The sequence below is a fragment of the Salarias fasciatus genome, chromosome 5, assembly GCF_902148845.1.
Source record: "Salarias fasciatus chromosome 5, fSalaFa1.1, whole genome shotgun sequence".
Taxonomy (NCBI): Eukaryota; Metazoa; Chordata; class Actinopteri; order Blenniiformes; family Blenniidae; genus Salarias; species Salarias fasciatus.
The window spans coordinates 11,683,487-11,703,955 of record NC_043749.1 but is presented as its reverse complement, the minus strand read 5'-3'; the positions used below and the strand labels follow the sequence as shown (position 1 = coordinate 11,703,955).

General features: G+C 45.5%; 2 protein-coding genes across 2 annotated transcripts; one reads left to right on the top strand and one right to left on the bottom strand.

Annotated features, from left to right (window-relative positions):
- The first annotated feature begins 2,458 nt into the window (after positions 1-2,458).
- On the top strand, positions 2,459-14,493 carry avil (advillin). The gene is made up of 20 exons (XM_030092065.1): positions 2,459-2,586; positions 2,712-2,820; positions 4,125-4,199; positions 4,356-4,552; positions 4,628-4,736; positions 4,812-4,922; positions 4,994-5,199; positions 5,283-5,361; positions 5,453-5,551; positions 5,624-5,777; positions 5,885-5,985; positions 9,989-10,126; positions 10,215-10,373; positions 10,479-10,658; positions 11,723-11,880; positions 11,976-12,120; positions 12,840-13,028; positions 13,107-13,175; positions 13,362-13,472; positions 13,924-14,493. Exons 2-20 carry the CDS (start codon positions 2,752-2,754, stop codon positions 14,035-14,037), a joined length of 2,463 nt encoding a protein of 820 aa, XP_029947925.1. The 5' UTR covers positions 2,459-2,586; positions 2,712-2,751; the 3' UTR covers positions 14,038-14,493.
- A 186-nt stretch (positions 14,494-14,679) lies between these two features.
- Positions 14,680-20,201, bottom strand: LOC115388792 (leucine-rich repeat flightless-interacting protein 2). Its single transcript, XM_030092066.1, has 6 exons — positions 20,009-20,201; positions 19,663-19,737; positions 18,136-18,171; positions 17,761-17,922; positions 17,551-17,634; positions 14,680-17,269 (listed from the first exon to the last, which is right to left on the bottom strand). The coding sequence occupies exons 1-6, from the start codon at positions 20,105-20,107 to the stop codon at positions 16,772-16,774; spliced, it is 954 nt and encodes a 317-aa protein (XP_029947926.1). The 5' UTR covers positions 20,108-20,201; the 3' UTR covers positions 14,680-16,771.
- Positions 20,202-20,469: the final 268 nt, after the last annotated feature.

Below are 20,469 nucleotides of genomic sequence, written 5' to 3'. Positions count from 1 at the left end.
TTTCACCTGCACCACACAAAACAAGGCATTATTCTGTGACACTGCATTTATGTAATTGAAAATATAATTGAGGTTGAAAGGGCCGGACGACCCTTCAGGAGGGAGGAGCACAAGTTTCACAGCAGGAAGTGAAGGCGGCAGAGAGACACTGTACGACTGTGTGGAGAGGAAAAACTGTAGCTGAAGAGACTAAGAGGAAAAAGGGTTGTACAAATAGGCTTCTGTTCAGTTTATTTGCATATAATTCTCACGCTGCAGGAGAACGTGGTTGATGTGTTCCATCTACCTGTCCATGCTGTGTGCACGAATATTGTTTTATCGTCCCCTGAAGAAACCTGTACTCTCATAAATACTGGTAACATGAGTGTTCAGGAGTCTGTTGGACAAATCAAGAAGCGATTCTCCAAAGCTTGGCTCCTTGATACAAAATATGATCTTCATAGTCTGATTTTTACAGCAGGAAATCAGCTGTCTGCGGAAACATAAAGGATTACAGCACTGAAATGACTTTGGAAAACTCACAAGGATGGTTTCCTCATCACTCAGGTTACTCCAAATGATGAACTAAGCCAAACATGCAATTCACCATACAGATCAACACTGAAGTCAGACTGTGTGTGCCTATCTGCTGTGTTTTACAGCTGGAACAGGATTAATGATACAATAATGTCTCCAAAGTAACAAAGAAAACACCATCAAAACAACAGCACAGCAGGAAACAAAGGAAATTTGTGTTTATGTCGTCTCCCGTTCAGAGCTAAGTGATTATGGTCCAAGCTTATAAAACACCGCGGCGCACTCAGCACTCACTGCGCTGGGAAGTTATCTTCAAGCCAAACTCATTGAGTTTCCTCCTAGAAAAAAAGAGTGCGTGTGTTTTTCCAGTCGACTCCGGAGTGAATAGTGTGTACGTGCTTATGTTAGAGCTATAAATAACAGCAGAATGCTCCCAGTCTCATTCAGTTTTCCAGGTGTGTCATTCATTAAGTGTGTAGTGTTTTTGGTTTGTTACATAACTAGAGGGACACATGGGAAACGTTAAGAAAAAAAGAATCTATTCATATCTTTTGAAAATGGCTGTCCAAAAAGTTCAAGACAGCAATTTATAGTTGAATGTGATGCAAAAGACGAATGGATTCAGTACATCCACAGTGGTAAAAGTGGATATGCAAATCTAAACAGAGCTGTGTTACAGCTGACATGGAAATTTCTCTACATGCTTTTCTTCAATAAAATATTACGGGAAATCTGCATGCTGACCTCTGCTGGATTGCATTGTATATGTCGACGAATCAAACAGAACAAATAAAGTTAGTCACTGTTAACAGCTGTTCGGTAAAACAAAGCTTCTGCAGATTAGTGAAACTGCCAAACACATGCCTTTGCTCCACTTTCCATCTGTTGGACTGGACGTCTGTTTGTGTAAGGAGGAGTTTATTTACATACAAACATTATCATGCTTGACTTGAGCGTCATTTTCATTCCAAATAAAACAAAACAGTGGGGGGCATGCTAGTAGCGACAGCAACCAGGTCAGAAAGAAGAACAGTACCTGAGAGGATAAAATCTCTATTGAATTACTTGGACAAGTGACCAGTAATCAAATGTGTGTTGTTTTCTGGGATAAAAAAAAAAAAAAACCTTTTCGTGCAGCGACTCCAAGTGAAATGATAACAGGTGTGACTGGTTTGGTGAAGGAAATCAAACAAGAATGATTTAGATTTTTTCAAATGACTGGTTTCATGCTTCATGTCTGATGTTTGACGATCCAAATGTTTTCTTGGAAGATGTGAGTGCTGCAATGTGTTGAGTGTTTGGGCATGGCACAGTGAGTTAAAGAGACTAGTTGGTTCAGCCATCTCAAAGAAAGGCAGTCTTCCCTTTGTGGATTTGCCAGAATTTTCAATGTTTTCTTTAAATTTCCTCAGATATTCAGCCAAGCTGGAGCAATGTCCACACCTAGCTTTATGGAAAACGCTGCAGCTATGTGAACTCTGTTGCTTCCTCTATATCTTCTGGGTGACACAACCATGCCTGGCATGATCAGTCCGACTGATATACATATTTCATAGTTCTAACAGTGTCCGTCATCCTAATGATCGGTACGCATATTCAAGAAGTAAAACATCAAATGTCTGAAGTTGCGGTTATGAAACAGCTTTATTCATCACTATGAGTGACTCAAACAACAAATACGAATGTCTGATATAAGCTCATTGACATGAACTTCACTGACAGGTAGTGTATCTACTGTCCGCTGTGTAAATATCCATATATGGACAGATTGAGATCTGATGAGGCCGAGGAGGCTGGGAAACTCATAGACGTGAGGACGGCGGTCAGTGTTACTGTGTGTGTATTTGAATATGAGCCAATGCGTTTTCTCTGGACATTTGCCTACAGGATTTGGTCTCATCCTCAGTGATTGGGCAGAACCCAGTGACAGGTCCTGAAACATGCAAACACAGGCAAATCCGTCAGGAGCACAGAGGACCTCTGGAACTGAGGTTCTATTGTTGGCAGGTAGGACACCTGTGACTGTAGGGTCGTATAGAAGCTTCTTCATCAGTTCATACAGTGCACAAGGTGAGTGTTTCAGTTAAAGAGCAATTATTATTGATGTTTTGACAGCAAAGTTTATAAATTGTGGAAATTTAGCCAAGTAAGTTAATCTACTGCTTAGACTCTGCTGCAATCATTTCTTCTGTCAGAAAAAGGGATCACCTGTCTGCAGACGTGACGCTGACTGATATGAGCAGCATGGAGCACCCATTCAAAGCAGTAACTCATAGTCCTGGGATTATCATCTGGAGAGTGGAGGTAATTCAAAAATTTTTTTTCTATTTTCTAGAATGTGTGATATAATCACAGAAAAAAGCACAACACAAATGTATTGAGTTATATCTTTGAAATACAGCCTCAACTAAAACAAAAAAGTCGGTATGATGTGTAAAATGTAACTGGATACAATAATTTTCAGTTTGCACAGACCCATACTTTGTTCAAAATAGCCTTTAAATATTACATGCAATGTTGAAAATAAGACATTTTTCTTTTTCATGAAAAAGGCAGAGTCATTTTGAAAGTGATGATCGCACGCATAACCAAAAAGCTGCATGTTTAATACAGTATCTCCTCTTCTTGTGTGACGTGCAGTGTTAAACTAGTTTAACTATTCTGGGAGATGGTTGTTCCTCCATACTAACCAGTCCCGAGGCTTCCTACTGGAGTTATTATTTTATGAGAGATTTACTGAAATATGCAAGATTTCCCCCAAATCTGGACGTAACAGATGCTGTTTTATAACCTCTGTATATATATTTTTAGCGATGATAGTGTCTTTCCACACGTGTAATCCTCCCAGTCATTGGCTCTAATTCAGTGCCACATTTAAAAATGCAGGCGTTTGAAGGCTTTGGACGGCTGCTGCAGGAATCCACGTCTGAAATTTCCAAAAAAGAATTGAGGCTCTGACAGATCGGATCACGAAACCATTTTCCATTTTGCCTCAGGCCGTTTTAAGTTAACTGCTTGTGAACTGTGCTGACATGTGACTCCTTTATATGAAACCACTTCACCGTGCATGTACAGCAACCTGTGATTGGTGGCAGTGTTTGTGAGCGGAGGTGTTTCTGGACAGTATTCAAATGTGCAAATATTTGCCTCATTTTCTTAATTACTTCATGATAAATTAAACATTTTTTTGAATATTATGTGGTGGTTAGAGCTTCATTGTATGAACGTATGCCAGTGTGTAGATGTAGTTTTTAAAAAAATTTATTTCTGAGGGACTCTTCCTTTCTGAAATACTCTTTTTGTAAGTTTTGTCACTGACAAGATTGAAATCAAATTGTTGAAAAAGTTATATTTCATGTCTTTTTCTTCCATTTATTGAGATACGCTGCTGTATTTTCACGCATAAATAAAAAATACACATTTTTTTTCTTGAAATTAAAAGCTTTCAACCTCTGCCAAGTTTCTGTGAAATTCAATTCTTCCAGTGTTACATTTGTTAAATGTTCTGCCTGATGGAATCAGAGTTGCAGTTGATAAATCTATAATGTGTTTGTTGTTTTAATTTCATGACCTGAGGATAAATCATTTCCTTCTTTTCTGGGAAACAGAGACTGGAGCTGGCTCAAATCTGTGAGAAAACATACGGAAACTTCTATGAGGGTGACTGCTACATCCTTCTGTCTGTAAGTCTGGGAAGCTGACTGACCAATCATTGTGGGATTTGGAGCCAGGATGACTGACCGCCCAGCTAATTCTAGTATATTTGTCTAATTCCTCTTTGTTATGTCATGAAAAGTAAATAAATGTTGAGCAGATCTCTCCGTTTTCTCCGTTTTCAGACTCAGAAGGAGTGCAGCTCTCTGACTTACCATATCCACTACTGGATCGGATCTCAGTCTTCTCAGGACGAACAGGGCGCTGCAGCGGTTTACACCATTCAGCTGGATGACCAGCTGGGCGGCAGCGCAGTGCAACACCGAGAGGTTCAGAACCACGAATCTAATGAATTCAAGGGCTACTTCAAGAAAGGAATAATGTGAGAGACAAAATCTGAAACACAGGCCTTTGGCAGAAGTAAACAGATAATAATCCTCTGGTTTTTTTTTTCCAGCTATAAAAAAGGAGGAGTAGCATCGGGCATGAGGCACACAGAAACCAACACGTATGACGTGAAGAGGCTGCTTCACATGAAAGGAAAGAAAAGGGCGGTTGCCAGAGAGGTCAGCCTCGCCTCGCAGGTGGAACGTAGCGTCACGCAGAAGAACCGCTGACCTCCGTCTTTCAATGTGTCTCAGGTGGAAATGAGCTGGATGAACTTCAACCTTGGAGACGTGTTTTTGTTGGACATCGGAAAGACGATTGTCCAGTGGAATGGCCCCAAGTGCAACAGACAGGAAAAACTGAAAGTGAGCAGCGCTTGTATATTTTTATCGTAGCTTATAGTCAGAGTTCTGTATGAGTTTTCTCTGCTGCTCAGGGGACGCTGTTGGCCAAAGACATCCGAGACAGAGAGCGAGGAGGCCGGGCAGAGATCAAGATAGTGGAGGGTTACGCAGAGAGCAACTCTCCAGAGGCCATGGCGATCCTGACAAGTGCTCTTGGAGAGAGAAACTTTGCGCTGGTCGACGGACCTCCGGACGAAACCGCTGACCAGCAGCAGAAAGCCAGCCTCACGCTGTACCAGTAAGACGCTGCACAGGCAGATCTCAGGCTGTCGGCTCAGTCACAGATTTCTGGGTGTGAGCTGTTGGTGCTTTTCTTCACAGCTTGTCAGACGCCGGAGGTGAGATGAAGGTCACGGAAGTTGCCACAAGGCCGCTGGTTCAGGAGCTCCTCAATCATGACGTGAGCTGTGACACACTCAACCAAACACACAAAGTGCTTAATCGTTTGAAAATAAGTCTGCTAATGTATAAAACAAATGCCTCTTTTTTAGGATTGCTATTTTGTGGACCAGGGAGGCACCAAGATCTTTGTGTGGAAAGGGAAGAAAGCAAACAAATCTGAGAGGCAGGCTGCCATGAGCAAGGCAGTGGTGAGTGACACTCTTGATTGATCCAGAGTGGAACGTTCATTCTCCATTGTCGTATCTGGTTCGCCGCTGCAGGAGTTCATCAGGGCAAAAAACTATCCAGTGACCACCAACGTGGAAACAGTGAACGATGGAGCGGAGTCTGCTCTGTTCAAGCAGCTCTTCCAGAGGTGGACCGTGAAGGACCAGACTCAAGGCATGGGGAAGATCAACACAAGGGGCAAAATCGGTACGCTCATCTGTCAGTTCACAGAGAACTCACGTAAATGATGAAAAATGCATTCTCTGGGGGGAAAAAAATGCTTGTTTTATAGATGCTTTTTATGTCTTTTTTAGCAAACGTCTCACAGGAGAAGTTTGATTCCACTCTGATGCACATGATGCCAGAAGTGGCGGCTCAGGAGAGGATGGTGGACACCGGTACAGGTGAAGTGCAGGTAATGTCAATTATTACACAGGTATGTCTATGTCAGCTCAAATCGTATATCAAGAAAAAATGGCGGAAATAATTCAAAATAATTTGAAGCAAACTGAATGGCGTCAGCGGGGACTTGGTCATGTGTCTCGGAAGAGATTCTGCCTCTTGCGTAAGGGTCCCTTGTGTAATTTGCTTTGAGACGCCTCCTTCCTAGTCAAATGAGAATATACACAGACATTCAAATGATCTTTCTGCTGCCACGGCAATCCTATTCAAGGTCAGTCTTTTTTTTTGCGCTGTTCAATTGCCACTTTTTCAAATATCTCAGTGTATTTGTTTCTGAGCTGATTTCATGTCCACCATGACCATGATGATAAAAATGCCCAAGAGACCGTTAATATTTTGATTTCTATTTATGTAAGAACTCCCCCTAGAACTGCCACCTTAACGTGGTGGGGGAGTTTGAGAGCCCGCATGATCCCAGGAGCTATGTTGCCGGGGGGCTTTATGCCCCCTTGTAGGGTCTCCCATGGCAAACAGGTCCTGGGTGACGGGCCAGACTGAGAGCAGTTCAAAACCCCCTATGAGCAGAAAAAGAACAAAGGTCGTTACGTCGCCCGGTATGGCGCAGCCGGGGCCCCACCCTGGAGCCAGGCCTGGGGTTGGGGCTCGTAAGCGAGCGCCTGGTGGCCGGGTCTTTGCCCACGGGGCCCGGCCGGGCTCAGCCCGAAGGGACGACGTGGGCCTGACCTCCGGTGGGCTCACCACCCACCGAGGGAACCGTAGGGGTCGGGTGCAGTGTGGATTGGGTGGCAGCCGACGGCAGGGTGCCCGGCGACCCGATCCTCGGACACAGAGACTGGCTCTAGGGACATGGAATGTCACCTCGTTGGCGGGGAAGGAGCCCGAGCTTGTGAGGGAGGTTGAGAGGTACCGGCTAGATATAGTCGGGCTCACCTCCACACATAGCCTGGGCTCTGGAACCCAACCTCTCGAGAAGGGCTGGACTCTCCACTTCTCTGGCGTTGCCCGCGGTGAGAGGCGGCGGGCTGGTGTGGGTTTGCTTGTAGCCCCACAGCTCAGCCGCCATGTGTTGGAGTTCACCCCAGTGAACGAGAGGGTTGCATCCCTGCGCCTTCGGGTCGGGGATAGGTGCCTCACTGTTGTCTCGGCTTACGGGCCGAACAGCAGTGCAGAGTACCCGGCCTTCTTGGAGTCCCTGGGAGGGGTGCTGGACAGTGCTCCGACTGGGGACTCCATTGTTCTACTGGGGGACTTCAACGCCCACGTGGGCAGCGACAGTGAGACCTGGAAGGGGGTGATTGGATCGCACGGCCTCCCCAATCTGAACCCGAGTGGTGTTCTGTTATTGGACTTCTGTGCTAGTCACAGTTTGTCCATAACGAACACCATGTTCGAGCACAGGGGTGTCCATAAGTGCACTTGGCACCAGGACACCCTAGGTCGGAGGTCGATGATCGACTTTGTTGTCGTGTCATCTGACCTCCGGCCGCGTGTTTTCGACACTCGGGTGAAGAGAGGGGCAGAGCTGTCGACTGATCACCACCTGGTGGTGAGTTGGATTCGCTGGCGGAGGAGGAAACCGGACAGACTTGGCAGACCCAAACGTGTTGTGAGGGTCTGCTGGGAACGTCTGGCGGAACCCTCTGTCAGCATGGCTTTCAACTCCCACCTCCGGGAGAGCTTCTCTCATGTCCCGAGGGAGGCTGGGGACATTGAGTCCGAGTGGACCATGTTCTCCACCTCCATTGTCGAAGCAGCTGCTCGGAGCTGTGGTCGTAAGGTCTCCGGTGCCTGTCGTGGTGGCAACCCCCGAACCCGGTGGTGGACACCGGAAGTAAGGGCTGCCGTCAAGCTGAAGAAGGAGTCCTATCGAGCCTTGCTGGCTCATGGGACTCCCGAAGCAGCTGACGGGTACCGGCAGGCCAAGCGAACTGCAGCCCGAGCAGTTGTGGAGGCAAAAACTCGGGTCTGGGAGGAGTTCGGGGAGGCCATGGAGGAGGACTATCGGTCGGCCTCGAAGAAATTCTGGCAAACCGTCTGGCGCCTCAGGAGGGGAAAGCAGGTCTCCGCCAACGCTGTTTACAGTGGAGGTGGGGAGCTGCTGACCTCAACTGGGGATATTGTTGGACGGTGGAAGGAATACTTTGAGGACCTCCTCAATCCCGTCACCACGTCTTCCGTGGAGGAAGCAGAGACTGAGGTCTCAGAGGTGGACTCGTCCATCACCCAAGCTGAAGTCACTGAGGTGGTTGGCAAGCTCCTCGGTGGCAAGGCACCGGGGGTGGACGAGATTCGGCCTGAGTACCTTAAGTCTCTGGATGTGCAGGGACTGTCTTGGTTGACACGTCTCTGCAACATCGCGTGGCTGTCGGGGACGGTGCCTCTGGATTGGCAGACCAGGGTGGTGGTCCCCCTGTTTAAAAAGGGGGACCGGAGGGTGTGCTCCAACTATAGGGGGATTACACTCCTCAGCCTCCCCGGGAAAGTCTATTCCAGGGTACTGGAGAGGAGGATCCGACCGATAGTCGAACCTCGGATCCAGGAGGAACAATGCGGTTTTCGTCCTGGTCGTGGAACAGTGGACCAGCTCTATACCCTCCATAGGGTGCTCGAGGGTTCGTGGGAGTTTGCCCAACCAGTCCACATGTGTTTTGTGGATTTGGAGAAGGCATTCGACCGTGTCCCTCGTGGTGTCTTGTGGGGGGTGCTCCGGGAATACGGAGTCCGGGGCCCCTTGCTAAGGGCCGTCCGGTCTTTGTATGACCGGAGTAGGAGTCTGGTCCGCATTGCCGGCAGTAAGTCGGACCTGTTCCCGGTGCATGTTGGACTCCGGCAGGGCTGCCCTTTGTCACCGGTTCTGTTCATAATCTTCATGGACAGAATTTCTAGGTGCAGCCAGGGGCCGGAGGGGGTCCGGTTCGGGAACCACAGGATTTCATCTCTGCTTTTTGCAGATGATGTTGTCCTGTTGGCTTCATCGAATCCGGACCTACAGCATGCACTGGGGCGGTTCGCAGCCGAGTGTGAAGCGGCAGGGATGAGGATCAGCACCTCCAAATCCGAGGCCATGGTCCTCGACCGGAGGAAGGTGGCTTGCCCCCTCCAGGTTGGTGGAGAGACCCTAGCCCAAGTGGAGGAGTTCAAGTATCTTGGGGTCTTGTTCACGAGTGGGGGACGGATGGAGCGTGAGATTGACAGGCGGATCGGTGCAGCGGCTGCAGTGATGCAGTCGTTGTATCGGTCCGTCGTGGTGAAGAAGGAGCTGAGCCGAAAGGCGAAGCTCTCGATTTAACGGTCAATCTACGTTCCCACCCTCACCTATGGTCATGAGCTTTGGGTCATGACCGAAAGGACAAGATCCCGGATACAAGCGGCCGAAATGAGCTTCCTCCGTAGGGTGGCTGGGCGCTCCCTTAGAGATAGGGTGAGGAGCTCAGTCACCAGGGAGGAGCTCGGAGTAGAGCCGCTACTCCTCCACATCGAGAGGAACCAGCTGAGGTGGCTCGGACATCTGTTTAGGATGCCTCCTGGACGCCTCCCGAGGGAGGTGTTCCGGGCATGTCCCACTGGGAGGAGACCCCGGGGAAGACCCAGGACACGCTGGAGAGACTATGTCTCTCGGCTGGCCTGGGAACGCCTTGGGATCCTCCCAGAGGAGCTGGAGGAAGTGTCTGGGGACAGGGAAGTCTGGGCATCCCTGCTGAGACTGCTGCCCCCGCGACCCGGCCCCGGATAAGCGGTAGAAAATGGATGGATGGATGGATGGATGGATGGATTTATGTAAGAAGATACAGTAAAGTCAAGTGTGTACCTGTCTTCCTCCATGGCTAGCTGGGATTGCTAGCTGATAACTACTAAAAACAACTCTCAAAATGAATCAAACCATCAATCAAAATTGGTTTATGTAGCATTTTTCTGGCACATTGACATAGTTCAAAGTGCTTCATGGATAATAAATAGAGAAATCACATGGCTTGATGTAGTCTTGATGTTTTCAGGTGTGGAGGATCGAGGATCTGGAGCTTGTCCCCGTGGACCCTCAGTGGCACGGGTACTTCTACGGAGGAGACTGCTACCTGATCCTCTACACCTACCTGGTCAACAGCAGGAAGTGCTACCTGCTCTACATCTGGCAGGCAAGGATACCAAAACCACGTTCCTATTTCACTGTTATTCTTACTGAACTGTCTGACGTGAGGATCGACGTGCCGCTCATGATTGTAGGGCCGACATGCATCGCAGGATGAGGTGGCAGCTTCGGCCTTCCAGGCTGTGGCTTTAGATAAGAAGTACAATGACGAGCCGGTTCAAGTGAGAGTCACGATGGGAAAGGAGCCGAGGCACTTCATGGCGATTTTCAAAGGGAAAATGGTCATCTTTGAGGTGAAAACCTTCACTGAATTTACATTATCTCTCCTGCTTGTAGAAAAGAGTTCGTCCACTTACATTTTGTTTAACCGTACGAACCTTCCTCTTTCTCTATGTCAGGGCGGCACGTCCAGGAACGGCTCCTCTGAGCCAGAACCCCCAGTGAGACTGTTCCAGGTTCGAGGCTCCGACCAGACCAACACAAAAACCATCGAAGTTCCGGCCCTGGCCTCTTCTCTCAACTCCAACGATGTGTTTCTCCTGAAGAGTCAAGCGGGGGTTTATCTGTGGTGTGGGAAGGTAAAACAGCCAGAAATTCTGTATGAAAAAACAGAAACTAAAGTTAGTTAATGCAATAAATTATTGTTTGTTCATCACCTGTACTCAAATCAAAAGCACAAAAACAGTGTGAGCGTGGACTGTAGCGGACTTTACACTAGATTTGAGTAAATCAGATCCAATCATCACAACACCCACAACTCCAGGGACTCGGTTATCCCACTATTCTACCCAGTTCCAGTCAACACAGCAGTCAGACTGTGCTATTTTTGGTCGTCATCTCTCGTTTTCTATGTGCTGCATTTCGTGTTCAGTTTTAGAGATCATCACAACAATCGAGCCATTATATAACTAAAAAAAGCTTTACCCACTTCTGCTCAGTATAAACACGGAGCTTATCAAAAAGCTGCTGGTTCAAAATTACTGTTTCTCCTTTACATCGTTGAAGTTCTTCTATTTCTTTGCTACTTTCAGCCATTCAAACTTCAATCATGCAACACAGCAACATGTAATCCTGCAAACATGAATGATGAAGACTGAAGAAAATGAATGTGTAAAGCTTTCATTGTCAAAATGCAAATAACACCGTAGCATTTAATGTATTATGTAGACTAACGCACGCATCAAACCACCCACTAAGTATTCAGTGTGGATGGAAGTTACATTTTCTCTCAATTTGATAACTAATATTTAGGAACATTTTAAAATAGAATGTTAGAAAAACACTTGAAGTTATTCCCTGCAGACTGGACCAAGACGTCAGCGATCAGGCACTTTTTTCCAACATCGCAGCTCATCGTCTCTAATCATCACATTGCTGACGAAAGACGAAAACCACAGAGAGGCTCAGAGGAGGAAAAGCTTTCCAGACGAGTTTCTGCCAGAACAACTTCAGATTGATCAATCATAATCATGTATGGGGAAGATGTAAGTTTAGGCACAGAGAGGAGTGAGATAGAAGTGATAACATCTGCCCTGCTGTGGTTTTTTGAGTCTTAAACCTCGCCAGCTGCCGAGCCACAGAGCAAGGCAGAGTAAAACAACAATATAATGACAAATAAGCAATACTTTTGTACTTGTTCCAGGGATCGAGCGGAGATGAGCGAGAGATGGCAAAAGAAGTGAGCTCCGTGACTTGCAGCAAGTCAGAAAGAGGCTCCGAGGAGCTGGTGGCCGAGGGTCAGGAGCCCAGTGAATTCTGGGAGTTGCTTGGAGGGAAGGCGCCATACTCAAGTGACAAGAGGTAAAAAAAAATGTAACAATACAAGTGCAATGAATGAAATACATCAGGACGACGGGGGTGTGCAGATGTGCGAGTGATGTGACTGTCGTCTTCAGGCTACAGCAGCTGGTTTTGGACCATCAGCCCCGTCTGTTCGAGTGCTCCAACAAGACGGGCCGATTCATCGCCACGGAGGTGACCCAGTTCATCCAGGAGGACCTCAGCGAGGACGACGTCATGCTGCTGGACACCTGGGACCAGGTATCACACGACACGAAGAGATTCGTGTTGGAAGAGCGCCAGCATTAACAGTCTGGGAGTACGTTTACCTGTTCGGTTTCAGAGGTGGAATCCGGATAAAATGTAGCTAATCGGTTGAATGTAAAAGTGATAGTTACTTTATGAAAACATGCATTTTTAAGACCGAATTTACTAAATTAGAAGTATAAAGAAAAACTGATGACAAGTATCACAGTTTCAAACCATATAAATCAAGTTTCATCAAAAAATAAGAAAATAAATTAAATTAATAGCATCAAACTACTCAGTCACAGCTGGTCACACTGTGAAAACTAACAAAATGATCATTCAGTCATAATATCATTATGTAATAAAATCCAGTGACACATTGTTGAAAGGACTTTGAGAAAAAAATAAAGCATCAAGCTGCAGAGCTGAACAACTCCAAGCCTGAACAATAACATCTAAATAAATGCAATAGTTCAGGATGAACTGAAATGATAGAGACATCCATATTTTATGTTTTTGTGGAATAAAGAAGTTGTTATTGTGATTAAATGATTGCGTAACATCAGCAAGAGAAAGATCCTAGACTGAAAAACGTCATGAAAGCAGATAAGTTAGAGATACAAAATGAAATCAGGTAAATTAGACTGTATCGTTTCTATGTGCCACCCTGCCATGGAGGAGGGCTCAGGCCATTCTGACCACACTCAGCCTCCTCCCTCTGGTGGCCTCAGGTGTTCCTCTGGATCGGCAAAGACGCCAATGAGGATGAACGCAAGGACGCAGTGGTCACAAGTCGAGAGTATCTGCAGACCCACCCTGCCGGCAGAGACCCAGAGACCCCCATCGTCATGATCAAGCAGGGGTTCGAGCCGCCAACCTTCACCGGATGGTTCCCAGCCTGGGATCCCACCAAATGGAGCGTGAGTGTTTCAACTGTAATAGAACTTTACTTTTAATAGACTAAAAAAGTTTGCTTCATAAACACTGACATCTTTTAGGGAGGAAAGAGCTATGAGGACTTGAAGGAGGAGGTGGGAGATGCTGCAGCGCCCGTCGTTCTAAACAGTGTAAGTAAAATTTTCATCTCTCAGTTTCAGAGACTGACACTGACGTACAGATGTAGAGAATAAAAACAAAGTACAAGATCCTAGTTGTTCCCCGCCTCTGTAAAGCACTGCATCCATTGGTCTGATCTGAAATTGATTGACACAGAGCGGAGCGGTCATCTTGGAATCTTCTCTGTGATTTTCCAGGAACCAAACAGCTCTGAGAGTGAGGAAATCCCTCAGTGTTTCCCCCCAGATGCTTTAATCAACAAGCAGGCCAACGAGCTGCCTGAAGGCGTCGACCCCAAGCAGAAAGAGGTGTGTAGAAATAGGATCAGTGTGTGTATGTGTGTTACACAAGCTTTTAATCAAGTTTGAAAAGAAAAATTATATTGAAAGAAAAAAATAGTTAATTTAGTGTCAGGGGCATTGTCAATTGATTGTAAGTCGCGCAGATGTTTGTACAGTTTAATATTTCTGAGAACTTTTTTCTTTGAAAACCACCTTCTGGATCCTTCCTCTCAGCAAACAGCCGCTCCTCCTCCCACATTACGTCATTTATCATATGTGATTTCCTGTGTGGTTTCCGATTTCACAATAAAGTCTCTAAAATATTCTTAATGCCTTAAAATCAGTATTAATATGAACCAAATTTGACAGTCTGTCCAACTGTTTTTCAAGGCAGATGTGATGATACTAAATGTGATGCTACAACTCAGATGTGTTTCATGATTTTACTGACTAAATTCTGTTTTTGTTATTTTTTCAGAAACACCTCTCTGACTCGGACTTCAGCTGCGTGTTTGGCATGACCAAAGACGACTTTGTGAGTCTGCCACTGTGGAAGCAGCTCAACCTGAAGAAGGAAAAGGGCATGTTTTGATTTTGCTTTGCTCAAAAACGTCAGCATTTCTGAATCATCTCACACTTTTACAAGGTTACTGATTCAATACCAGGAATCTGATCAAAGTTTTTTTGGTGCCTTATACTGAAATAAACCCGTCTATTCAAATTATTTTATACTGTTAAGACAAACACTAAGTTATATTCATTGCGCCTATTACATGGTTTAATCAAAATCTCGTACTAATTTAAGAATCATATATAAATTTCATTCTGTTTCCTTTGTGTTTGTGGCTGCTGAATGCTTTCTTAGGAAAAACTCTGCTCGGAGACGCTTTTCCAGCTGATTTGATAAACTTGATTGAGATCAATTTTCGTGTCTTGCATGTAATGATGCCGTCTGTCCAGCAGAGGGCGCTGTCAGTGTAGCAGGTGTGACTGCAGCTCAGTTCATCAAACACAAATAAATGTTTTCTGACTTCTAAATTCTTTCAAATCAGCACCAGTTGGGCATGAATCACACCTATAGACAACCGTGAATACAGTAGTAAAAAAGACAAACTGCAGTCGAGAATATTAACCCACTGTCCAACCCAGTCCTATGAGTAGTTCATTTTGTGCTTTTAGTTTGGCCGATTTTCTTCTGTATTCTCATCATTGAACACAACACACCAGAATCTGCTTTATTCACTCATTTTATTTAGATAGAAACACATTTAATTTACTTTATCATAACATCGTATTCAAAGCTCATGACAAAAAATTGAAAATAGATGCACAAAAGACATTGAAAGATTTTTTGCTTTGTGGTATGAAAAAGAAACGGAATTCCAACGTCTGCTCTGTTTAACTAAACTCTCGACATGAAAACAATGACCAGGATAAATTAAAGAAGTATTGATGATCGATCAGACACTGGATGTTTACGATTCGACTCACATGAAGAACTGAATCCTACAGAGGAGCTGCGATCGCCGCAGGCCCCTGTGACTTAAGACACGTAACATCAAAACAGACTCGTACAACTGCTGAATCTGGGAAATGTACAAAAAAAAGAAAGAAAGAAAAGGATGAGCATCTGAATCAGCAGAATGTCTGAGTGAAAAAGTTACAAAGGCAAACAAGTTGGTATACAAACAGTGATGTGCTGAATCAAACCTACAAAATGACACAAAAGTAGCAAATGTATCTGTTCAAGTCTCCACATATTATTACAGTTCTGATTTTCTCTATTAACGGAACAATTCTCAAGTGATAGAAAAAAAACCTCCCACCTCTCACACGAGGAACCAGGAATGTAATTCAAACTAGAAAAAAAACCCTTGAAGGAGTTTTCTGCAGACAATGAACAAAGTTGTTTCAGTATACGTATGAAAAGTACTGCGTGCAAAAGTACTCATAAATGTCATCAACTCGTGTGCATCTGGAAATCAGTTTACATTCGAAGGTGCTTCATGCAAACTATATCCGAGGCGAGGTGAGAGAATCTACCGCTGCTTCTTTCCCTGAAAAACGTCTTATAAAAAAGAAACCTTAAAAAGGTGAGCACATATGAAAAGTGTTTACAGCAATCCAAGACATCCAAAGAGACGAACTTCAGCAAGATCGACTGCAAAAATGTGCAAACATGCAGCTTTACTGACGGCAGACGGAGTCCGGCCTGCAGCAGGTCCACTCATTTCGTTTGGTTGTAAAGGGAATGTCGTTTTTAACGTTATCTGACTAATTCATGCCGCATGACAAGATTCTGAGAGAAGTGCAAAATCAGCCGAATATAAACAAAACAGGGGAAATGTAACAAATTAAATCTTAAGAAAAGAAAAATAATTAATGCTTTTTGAAGGTTGAGGCAGTGAATATTTGATATTTCCCTTATCTATATTATCCCTTTAATCAATGCCTGTCTCGGATCAGTGTCAAATGTGATGGAAACCTGCGTTAGTGACTTCCACCGCAGAGGTAAAGGTGGGATTGTTCAGTAAAATGAGCCTGAAATCACAACATCTCATACGAAAACTGAAGAGTTTCTAATGTAAAAGGAAAAAAGGTAACAGTCTCTGGCCAAATACGGAGAGCTCACTGTGTTTTGTATGCAGACAGATCCTGATTTGTGTCTCTGGCAGCTGCTTGTGTTGGTGAGGATGAGGTAAACAGTCCAGACTCCACGGAGGGTTTTCCCATGTAGGTCAATGCATTTAAAAAAAAAAAAAAAAAAATTAAGACAGATTGATGAGAAATGATTGGCAGAAATATGAAGTGGTCCTGGCAGAAGTTACAACTGTTAAAATAAACCACCTCGATCCTGAGTTCCTCTATTATTTTAAAAAGGAAAGTTATTCTAGTATAGTGTGTTAAAGCTCGGGCTGTGACTACATTAGTTTAGATCAAATCATGCCGTCAATCCTTCTATCATTTATAAAATGTTGGGATATTAATTCATAAATTCCTCCATTAAGTGAGATTTTGGTCTTTTAAAGGATTTAACATCACTGATTGTAAACTGTGGCAGAGAAAAACAGAAAATCCTCTCATTTGAAACGCTTTAGGCAGACACTGCTCAACAATTTCAATTGAAAAATGAAGGGATTAAGTGCTTGTCTAATTATTTCTTCCTTTCAGTGAAATAAGTGATTATAACCGTTGACCTTTAAGTTTTCTGTTGCCATAAATATTAGTTCAGAGAGAGCTGTGGGTCTACACTGCAATCGTTGATTTTCTCTTCCATTTGCCAGTGGGTATCTCCTTTAGCCCAGCAGTAGAAAAAGCACATCGAATTAAGACATAACGCAGGCGTCTGGGATTTTGCCGTCTGGGATTTTGCCGTCGAGGCTCTCGCCGCCGTCCGCCTTGTGGCCGTTAGTCGGGCCGTTGTCTTTATTCCCCGCGTCGTCCGGCAGCTCCAGGTCGTCTCCGTCACCTGGAAAGACCTTGTCCTGCTCCGGAGTCTCCGCAGACGCGTCTTCATAGGCACTTATGCTGTCCGTGTCGTTGGTGTCCGCGGAGGGATCCAGTCCGCCCTCGATCCCGTTTTCACACGGCCTCTGGATGACCCCGTCTTCAGAGGCCAGGCTGTCCAGGGCCAGAGAGGGCACGTGGCCCGGGGGCTTACTGGCCATCTTCCGCAGCTTGGTCAGGAGATTTCCCGCTTCCCCCGACTCCTCGGCCGACGGTCCAACATTCAGCGATCCCTTTCCGTCAGTTTCTGTCTGGAGCTCCTGTCTTGATCCTTCGTCCGTCATATTCACTGAAGCAGGCGGTTTGCTGTTCCTTTCCTGCAGAGACAGACATAAAACCGTCATTTCAAACAGTAATGGATCTCAGACTGACAACCTTTCTCTGTCGGTCGTAAAATATAAATGCACTGAAGTGCAGTGAAACCATGTATCTGAAGAACTGAGAAACCCAGGCTGAGTTAATGCATCAGAAAACCATCCTCAGTCACTCCACCAACCAGCATTATTATGAGAGGACTGGTGTGAGTCACTCCGTTGACAAACACTTGTGTAACAGTTTTCGTAAGAGTCTATTAAACCACACGCAAACGTCATATTACCTCTTTCAATCTCTCCACCTCTTGCATCAGAGACTGAACCATGCTCTCCAGTCTCCTCTTGGCTGCTCTCTCTTGCTCGAGTTCCTGCAAGTACAGAAAGACACAAACGTCACGAGCCGACCAGCCGTTCCAGGCTTTGACACAATTAGAAACCAGAAACCTGCTTCAAGGGACTTGTGCGGTTTGAGTTTTGGTGAGACCTCGACGTACCAGAGTGGCCTGTCCGGCCTCCCTCTGGGCCTCGGCCAGCAGCTCCTCGACGCCCTCCAGGGTGTCCTGCAGGACGTCCACCTGGAACAACAGAGCCTCTCGCTCGACCTCCAGCCCACGCAGCTCCTGCACCACCTCGTCGTAGCTGGCCTGCAGCTCCAGCTACGCCGCAAAACAAGAGTTGCAAATCAGCGTAGGCAACTTGAGAGGGAGGCACGCCAGCTGTGGGAGGCCTAATGGACCCGGACGAACATCTCTCAATATGTAGAGAATATTTTTTCACTGCAGTGACTGATCATCCGGCTCAACAAAACAGTGACTAATACTATGAGCAGTAGAAACTGAGAGGAGAATTAAAAACACTGAAGTCATCACCATTTCTGGAAGTCCCATGAAAAGGTCCTGGTCAGACTGTGAAAAGAGAAGAAATGGTTATTACAAAAGATGAAAAAACCCCATGCTACATCACCTTAGTAAAGCAATGTCTAAAATTGGGGAGTTGATCTAAAAATGCAGAAGCTATGAGCTTCAAGACAGACTTTATTATAAACAAATGCAGAGGATGTTTGACCTGTCATTAAAAAACACATGACTGGTTTTAAACTGAATTCTGTAACTCAGTGAGAAATCGCTGCTCTGTTGCTGTGACAAACACTTCATGACTTGGAGCCAAAACAGCGATTAGTCGACACAATGTGACCTGAAGAGCAGAAGCGTCCCATCTGCATCACATCTTCTTATCTCGCCTCGTTACGTGACACTCTTATCACATCGCCAGTGTCCTTGAGAGCCTCAGCGTTTAAAACAGCGTCTGACTTCAAAATAGGCTTTTATAACCAAATGAGCTTAAATGGATAAATAATATCGAAAGCAGTCACACCAGAACTGTGATGAAGATACTCCATTATGCTCTCAGTTTTTGTGAGAACTGAACGTATCTCTAAATAGACGGCACAGTGCATCCAATTAATCAATAATTTGACACAATGAGTTTGACTGTTGTGATTTAATCACAAAGTTTTACAAGGATTTCAGTCAATGTTTCCAGAAGTGAGCTCAACACCACATGACCCCCCTGCCCACATGCACAATGGTTCTCAGTGAAATAGGAAGCATCCTAAATACCAGCAATGACAGATTTTTAATGTTTTATACATTTACTACTGTTCAAACACAGAAATACATATTTTTCAGCACTGATAATACTGACCGACATATTTGAGTAAACCATGCTCTGTCATTTCAGTTGCCTGCCTCTCTCTCTCTATTCTGTTTTTCCTCTTTTGAGCTTTGGCATAAAGACAGCTCCACCTGAAGACCACTGTAGAGGCATTTATCCTATCCTTATCACTACATTCTACATAAACCTGAGAGATATGCGTCTGCTGATCAGCAGTATGTGAACTGCTCAGACTAGCGTGTCCAACCAAACAAAGAAATATTCAAAGCTACTGCCATTAAACTTTGTTTAAATCATCCCGATATTTACTTTGACTCCAGCAGACCTTTACCTCGTCTACCTGCCTGAATGTTTTGGCAATCATCTAACTTGTGTAACATCTGAAGCTTGTGGTCAAAACAAAGACTTAAATTGCAGACACACTGAGTCAAAAGCCAGGTGTTGTCAGTGGCTTTACAGAGGAACTAATCCTGTGTACAGTTTTATACAGGATTACTTTGTACTTTTACTTGTCAATAACATGTCGCAATGGCTCGATGTGGAAATCCCTTTAAAAAGTTGCAGCTGTATGAACTTTGCACTTGTGTTCACTTTAAGTAACACAACAGTGGCTGAAAACAAATTCTCTGTAGAGTCATGGTTAAAATACATCCATGTGAGAGTTTAGAGCAGTATTTCCCGGTGTGGAGCACAAGCATGACCCGGTGGTCCCCGGACGGTACCTGGCTGTCCGTCCTCCTCTTCAGGGTGCCTGCTCGGCTGTCGCTGCGTGTCAGCCGTCTGGAGGAGATCTCAGTCTGTGGAGGAGAAGAAAACAAAGTGCTCTCAGCTGGACGCCATCGACTTCACACTCACAACAACAACAACGAGAGGCTGAAAAAAAAAACAGGAAGTGGAGGAGTAAGGAGCGCTGCCCGAGAGATTCGCACACAGACGAACTGTAGCGTTTAACAGCAGAAATAAAGACGCGGCTGGAGAGGTGAACCACGGTAAATCGTTGAAAATGTGACACTGGGCGGCGACTGTAGCTTCAGCTAGTGGACTAAGGACGCCGTGATTTCCGCTCACCTCCTTTATGATGCTGCGCAGCGACTCATCCTCGCTGAGTCCCCGAGATAACGTCCGCTTCTTCGGAGAGACGCTGCTGTCCAGCGTGACCGAGAGCATCTTCCGTGCTTTATATATTCAGGTTCGGTTTATGTAAGAAACTCCTCCGAGCTCCCCCGGTTCCAGCGCTGTTTGGCTCCTACGCAGCAGGCCGTGATGTACGGGAGCCCGCGGGGGCCACGCCGCCTTTAAGGACGCCCTCACTCCGCCCACCGCCGCGTCAAAGGTCGGCCTCTCTCTCCCCGGAGGCCGCTCCGGGCTCCGGACTCACTCCGGGATTAAAACACCGACTTCATTGTTCAAGGTGAGGGCTTCTTTTTCTGTCTGCTTTTGTTTAGCGGGATAAACTCCATTTCCCATGACAGGAGTAGTTCCTGAAGTGTGGGGCGGGTCTCGCCTAGGGGGCGCCAGAGAGCTGGAGG

Coding starts and splice junctions, on each gene's coding strand:
- LOC115388792 (XM_030092066.1), bottom strand. CDS start 20,107: ATGCTCTCGGTCACGCTGGACAGCAGCGTCTCTCCGAAGAAGCGGACG. Junction 18,172..19,662: donor AGAGGAGGACGGACAGCCAG/GTACCGTCCGGG, acceptor CTCTTTTCACAG/TCTGACCAGGACCTTTTCAT. Junction 17,635..17,760: donor AGGCCGGACAGGCCACTCTG/GTACGTCGAGGT, acceptor CTGTACTTGCAG/GAACTCGAGCAAGAGAGAGC.
- avil (XM_030092065.1), top strand. CDS start 2,752: ATGAGCAGCATGGAGCACCCATTCAAAGCAGTAACTCATAGTCCTGGG. Junction 4,923..4,993: donor ACAGACAGGAAAAACTGAAA/GTGAGCAGCGCT, acceptor TCTGCTGCTCAG/GGGACGCTGTTGGCCAAAGA. Junction 5,200..5,282: donor GCCAGCCTCACGCTGTACCA/GTAAGACGCTGC, acceptor TTTTCTTCACAG/CTTGTCAGACGCCGGAGGTG.